The following is a 7,292-nucleotide window of genomic DNA, read 5'->3' on the forward strand; positions in this document are numbered from 1 at the left end:
GATGCGAATCTCTGAGAGTCAAAATTATTTTACTTTGCACAGAAAAGCGAAAGGTTGACAGGGTTTCTCTTGCTGCCGATGGAACCGCGAAAATTAGTGTCTGAGTTGTCTTCTGCTTTAAGAGTACTTAGTCGCAAACATAATAAAAAATCGATTTTTTTATTCTTGTTCAGTGCACCAATTATTTAGCTACAAAACGACGTTTGTTTTGCGCTTATTTGACGATTCGCTTCGGAGTTATTACTTTTTTCGTATGTGTGGTAACCAGTGCCACACCCATTTTTGCTCTGTCTTGCTGAGCATTTTCTACAGTACAGCACATATTTATGGTCCAGAGATATACTTATTTGGATTGCAAGAGACGGTTGTTATTTTGATGCTTGGCTGCATGTCTGCATTATAGACTGTCGTTTGTCAACTTTTCATCTTTGTTGTTTTGTACGTTTTGACGATAGAAATGTAATGCTTTTGTAAATAAGAAATTGTGTAACGCTTTAGAATAAGGAAGTTTGGATATAAGCCCTAGTTTCTTAGAAATAAATATGTAAAAATAAACAACTAAACTGCTAGTTATGAACAGAGAGGTGACAACGGTTTTCCAAGTCTCACTCAAACAGGTGACAGCGAAATACATGGTGTGAATAGCGTTTCTGCTTCTGCTGACACAAATATTCTGATTTCCGTGAGGTCATTAAATAACCATATGGAAAAACACAGTTGTGAAAACTGTGTAGGAAATGTAACTTTGCACGAAGATGTGGAGGAAACCAAAGGGATTGTTTATAATTTAGTTTTAAAATGTTTGACATATAAATTTACTGCCAATACAGCGTCCTCTCACGAAACCAGAAGCAGACTGTATGAAAACAATGTAAGATTAGCGTATGCACTTAGACCCGTTGGGAAAGGATAAAGTTCAGGTGCAGTTCTTTGTACATTGATGAACATTCCCCCACCTCCCAGAATGTTTGATGTTTGGAACAAGACCATTGGTGCAGTTGTACATGATGTGAGTGAATCTACAACGTTGAAAGCAGCAAAAGAAGTACTTAACTTGAATGATGTGAAATCTGATCCAAGGCATATTGGTGCTGGTTTTGATGGCAGTTGGCAGAAACATCTACATCTACATCTACATGGATACTCTGCAAATGACAATTAAGTGCCTGGCAGAGGGTTCACAGAACCACCTTCACAATTCTCTGTTATTCCGTGGGCGTAAATCCCTAAGTAGCATTGTGTCAGCCACTGCTTTTGATACCAGAAAGGTTCTGGTTACTGAAATAATCTGTGACATCCGTAGGAAAAATCCCACTGCACAACAGGTGTGCAAAAAAGACTATGATGGTTCTAGTGGAGGCTGTGTTGCCAACATCTTCGAAAGGTCTATGCAGTCAAGACGTGTCCTGTATACAGCTTATCTGGGAGGGGACGTAAGGCTTAATCAGAAAATGGTAGTAAGTAAAACTTACGGGTCTACAGCGAAAATTAAAAAAACTTGAGTGTAATGAGCATGTACAAAAAAGAATGGGATCACGACTTCTGAAGCCAAGGATGAAATAGACAGGATCCAGAATTATTATGATATGAGAAGTAGGAATAACTGGAACAATGTAGAAGCAATGAGAAAATCTATCTGGGGCATATTCTTACACAAAATTCCAAAGGATGAGAAACCACAACACGAATTTTGCCAACAGTGACCTGACAGCTGGTGCAAATTCAACAACCCTGCTAAAGCCTCCAGTTATAAGCACAAACATTCAATTCCAGAAAATATCCAGCTTGCTGTGAAGCCCATTTTCAGAAACATTAGTTAACAAGACCTCTCAGAAAACTCTCTCCATGGTAACCTCAGTACCCGAGTGAAAGTTTGAATTCTGTCATTTGGACAAGGGTACCAAAAACTGTTCTTGTTAGAAAAGAAACATTAAACTTTGGTGTTTATGATACAGTGATGTGCTTTGATGCTGGCGTGTTAAAGAAGGCTGATGTGTTAAGACTCTTGGGAACACAGGGCGGCATCAATACTGCAAAAGAACTGAAAAGCTTCGGCATGGGCCTTATCCGTTGCACTGAAATTTCTGCAAGAAATTGGTACCGAGGAGGCCAGTATAGACATAAGACCAAAGAAAAGAAGAAAAGAAAGTAAAAAGGTAGAAGCTGAGTCACAGTGTAGTCTTCGAATGTTTCAGTAGTGTCTGTGTATGGTAATGTACATTAGTTTCTTGCATTTAAAACATTAATACAATTTTCTCAAAACTACATTTCTTGATCTCCTGGTACACTTTCCTCAAAACTAATATTGATGAAGACATCAGACTTTCAGAACTCTTCTTAATAAAACGACTAATCAGATAAAACATTGGACCTGTAATGACAACAACAACAAATTTACAATCTCCAAAGTATGTATAAAATTTATAATTTTTTCTCTTTTAGAACAACAAATCATTACTCATTAAGTGTATAAAATACATTAACAAATATTTATGTGATTTGCGGATGATGTTTCATCTGTACACTGTAAGAGGTTTAGGTCTTTATCTCCACTAGTTTCTTCAGAAAGCGTACTTCAAGGTTGCCCATTTTAACACATTTTTTTTTTAATTTCCTTCGTGACTCTGTTCCCTTGAGCTCCGTATGCTGTAGATATCGGACAAAGAACTTTGCCCCATAATTCAGAACAAACACTGGTGATACGCGTCTGCAAGAACAGATGCGCAACTGATTCCCAAAAATACTATCCCATATCTCTCGATCCATCTGTTGTTCAGTCAGAACTTAACAGTAAAGAAGCAGCTAGAACAGTATGGCATGCTTCGCGTAAGACAGCACAATCTGAGAAACTTTAGTGACGCGATTTCTTCACGTGGCATTCTAAAAGCTATAAATCAAGGCAGATCTTGAGTTCATAAAGGTTTTCACTGAGTACTACACTAACACTTACTAACGAGAGTACAGTCATGAGGGGTAACGAATAAAATTTGTGACTAGATTGACGATATCTCGCATCATGCTTTCTTGGAGAGAGATTCATCGGCAGATATACAAGTAACTTCAGATGCGACCAGAGAAGTGTGCTGTGACCCATGCTGTTCATGTTGTACATCAATGTCAATATTAATAGTAGACTCAGAATTGGTTCAAATGGCTCTGAGCACTATGAGACTCAACTGCTGTGGTCATAAGTCCCCTAGAACTTAGAACTACTTAAACCTAACTAACCTAAGGACAGCACACAACACCCAGCCATCACGAGGCAGAGAAAATCCCTGACCCCGCCGGGAATCGAACCCGGGAACCCGGGCGTGAGACTCAGAATTCTTGCGGATAATTCTCTATAGTAATGTCTGAAAAGATTTGCACAAATATTCACTTATAAATTGATAAAAAATTGGGAAGTGGTACCATGATGGTTAACTAGCTTTATATGTTTAAAAACGTGAAGCTATGTACTTCACAAAAGCAAGCAACGCAATACGCTATTGTGGTCCTTTTTACGAGAGGTCTTCGGTTCACCTATATTCACCCTGGAAGTGGAGAAACACAAATTATGAAAAATAACTGACGTCGAGGTTATTAAAAATGTTGTTCTAAATGAGATACGAATTGGTGAAAGAATCGACTGAGACTGTATTGAAAAAAAAAAAAAAACGTGAGTAGCCTATTACAGACCGGTTGTACAAGCCGGCCTCGGTGGCCAAACGGTTCTAGGCGCTTCAGTCCGGAACCGCGCGACTGCTACGGTAGCAGGTTCGAATCCTGCCTCGGGCATGGATGTGTGTGATGTTCTTAGGTTAGTTAGGTTTAAATAGTTCTAGGGGACTGATGACCTCAGCTGTTAAGTCCCATAGTGCTCAGAGCCATTTTTGAACCGGTTGTACAATGTCTGAGACATGCTTTGAAATGGTATACAGAATCTCAACAATCGTCATGATTTCCGTTGTTTCGTTTCACAGTTGAAAGTTTCTATTATTGCTTTAAGGAAATCTTCAATTGCTGTAGACGGTGAATGTTTTCCGTACAAAGGTGTGTTTATTTAGAAGCGAGTAATACGAGAAGACTTGCAAAGGTGAGGCACTGAAAGCTAAGAAACGAGAACCGCTCGCTTATAGACAACGCTGGGGTCTACAATCATGTTAACGCAACTTATCGCTGCAAAGGCAGTTGACAGAATCGACCGACTGTTGATTTTGTTATATCAGACAGTAATCTGCTTTCCATGAGGAGTTCTGCAAACTGAAATCTTTCACGTAGAGCGGTTAAATTTTGACAGATGCCACTATGTCTCCTGTGTTTTTAAAGCGAAAGCTTTTCCCATTGTTCGCTGATCCAGACAGCTGGTCACCAGCGCACCCTGCGAGAATTTTATTAGCCTAAAAATAAACCTCCAAAGCTGTGGAACACACATTTTTTTTTTTATTTTCGAAGTTTTCTCTGATGTCGCATTCCTTAGTTAAAAACTTTATGAAAACGTTTGTAATCCTAAAGTTCACAGCTGCGACTTCTGAAGTGATGTTTTTAATGAAATTATTCTATTAGCTTCAAGCAATTCAGTTAATGACGAGAGAGTAAGAACATGTACTTTTTTGACATGTTGTCTCATTCTTTCATCTGCAGGACCACGTCATGAGTGCGAACTGGGATTCTTCATGTTCGAGTGCGTCAGTGACCAGATAACTGAGGTACGTATCATTCAGAGAAGTTGAAACGATAGTCCTATGTTGGGCGAACTGGTTTTGGCCGATGCTCTGACTGTATCAAATTGATGAGTTTCCCTACATCGCTCTTGGACGCAGAAAGAATATGGAATATACCCGTGTTGGTGACGTAACAGCAAATAGTTATGCGTTTCTCGTCAAAATGATATATGAGTTTAAATGTGAAGCAGTTATGCATGAATGGCGTAGGATACGGGGACGGCAAAAATATAGTGTTTTACTGAAGTTGCCGTTAGATTAACCTCAGTTCCTCGTTGAGAGGTAAACTATCTGATCAAAGGTACCCGGTATCACTATCTAATGTGGAGACGACCTCTACATGTCACATGAGGCGAACAAACAAGTATCAAAGGAGTACAGTACTGAAGTTTATTAGATTAACCGTGGTTCCTCGTTGAGAGGTAAACTATCTGGTCAAAGATATCCAGAATCACTATCTAATGTGGAGTTGACCACTACATGTCACATGAGACGAAAAAGCCAGTGTAAAAGGAGTCTTCCTCTGTAGTGGTCAATCAAAGGATTGGTTTGCAACAGCTACAATGGCAGCTAGTCTCCATTCTGTGCGTCTTTCAGCTTTTCTCTTCATTTCTTTATAGGTCTTACATCCCACATCTTTCACGATTTGATCCATGTACCTCAGTCGTGGTCTTCCTCTTGGTCTTTTTCCCTCGACATATCCCTCTATGATTGTGTTCAGGAGACCTTTATGTCTTAATAGATGGCCTGTGAATTGCACTCTTCTTTTAACAATGAAACTCCAGAAGCTTCTCTTCTCTCCTGCTCTTTCCAGAACCACTTCGTTTGTGACCTTGTCGATACATTTTATTTTGAGCATGCGTCTATAGCACCACATTTCAAAAGAATTTAGCTTCTGGTCTTCCTCTGTCCCGAGAGTCCATGTTTCACACCCATAGCATGCCACACTCCACACATATGATTTCAAAAATGTTTTCCTGATTTCAAGGCTGATGCTCTTAGATGTTAATATGTTTTTCTTCTTGTTAAAAGCAGCCTTTGCTTGAGCTATTCTACTTCTCACTTCTGCCTTGCTCCTTCCATCCCTGGTAATATTACTGCCCAGATAAGTAAATTTATCAACTTGTTCAAGCAGTTCATTGCCTACATGAACTTGGACTTTCACTTGATCTTCTTTGTTGCATGCCATTACTTTTGTTTTTGCTTTATTAATTGTCATATTATATTCTTCACCCATAACTTTATCCATTCTATTCAGTAGGACTACAAGATCTTCTTCACTTTCAACTAGGACAGCTATATCATCGGCATATCTTATCATATCTATTCGTTGGCCATGAAGTACTACACCTGTCTGTGAATTTTCCCTTACTTTTTTCAGCGCCTCTTCAATGTATACGTTAAAGATAACAGGGGATAGTGCGCAACCTTGTCGGACACCTTTCCGTATCTGCACCTCTTCTTGTTTTGTCCGTCCACGGATAACTGCTGTCTCGTTTTTGTACAGGTTCCATATCATTTTTCTATCTTTATGGTCTATTCCTACATTTTTGAGTACCTCAAACATCTTATCCCATTTAACATTATCAAAGGCTTTCTCTACATCTACGAAAGCTATGTATGTTTTCAGGTTCTTATCTAGTCGTTTCTCTATTATTAGTTTTAGAGCAAATATTGCTTCTCTGGTTCCTCTATCTTTCCGGAATCCAAACTGGTCTTCGGAGAGTGTAGCTTCGACTTTTCGTTCTATGCGTTTTAGGATAATTGAGGTTAATATTTTAGAGTCGTGCGTAACTAGGCTGAGCGTCCTATAATTTTCACATCTTGTAGCATTTGCCTTCTTTGGAATGGGGATCATTATGTTTTTCTCAAATTCTGTAGGAATTTTACCCTGCTCGTACGTGTTGAAAACAAGATTATACAACTCCTGATTCAGTTTTGCTCCTCCAGATTTCAGAAGTTCGGCTGGGATGTTGCCTATACCAGGCGATTTGTTGTTTTTCAGTTTTTTCAGAGCTAGTTCAAACTCTTCCTGTAATATAGGTTCACCTATGTTGTGTGCATCTACTTCCGTTTCTTCTTCCATGATGTTTTCAGACAGGTCTGGTCCGCTGTACAGTTTTCCTATATATTGTTTCCATCTTCTTGCAACTTCATCATCGTCATCCAACATATTGCCATTTTCATCCATCACAGCCCTACACTTGTTTTTTCTGTCTCCAAAGCAATGTCTCACACATTTATAGGCCTTGTCGATATTTCCCTTGCTCATGTTGTCCTCAACTGAAATACAGAGATCATCAAGGTATTTTTCTCTTGCTTGTTTTGCCTCTATGTTGATTCTGTTTTTCAGACTCTTGTATTTCTCTTGGTCTTTCTTCCTCACAGAATTTTTTAATTTCCTTCTTTCTTCCATCATATTTATTAGGTCATTAGTGATCATTTCCTTCCTTTTCTCTGTCCTTTCTTTTCCTATTGCTTCTTCTGCTGCTTCTAAAATACCAGTTTTTATTTTTTCCCAGCTGCTTTGGATGTCATTGCAGCCCTGTGTATTTGTTTTCTTGTCTGTTTCTAGTTGATAGTGCTTCA

The 7,292-nt window shown here is 39.0% G+C and overlaps 1 protein-coding gene across 1 annotated transcript in view; it reads left to right on the forward strand.

The window, feature by feature from the left end:
- Window positions 1-4,712, forward strand: part of LOC126263235 (general odorant-binding protein 70-like) — a 146,159-nt gene extending 141,447 nt beyond the window's left edge. Inside the window, exon 7 of the mRNA XM_049960318.1 lies at window positions 4,624-4,712. Coding sequence (XP_049816275.1) covers window positions 4,624-4,712 — 89 coding nt within the window. The remainder of the gene's footprint in view (window positions 1-4,623) is intronic.
- Window positions 4,713-7,292: the final 2,580 nt, after the last annotated feature.

Source organism: Schistocerca nitens, chromosome 6 (genome assembly GCF_023898315.1).
Source record: "Schistocerca nitens isolate TAMUIC-IGC-003100 chromosome 6, iqSchNite1.1, whole genome shotgun sequence".
NCBI classification, from domain to species: Eukaryota; Metazoa; Arthropoda; class Insecta; order Orthoptera; family Acrididae; genus Schistocerca; species Schistocerca nitens.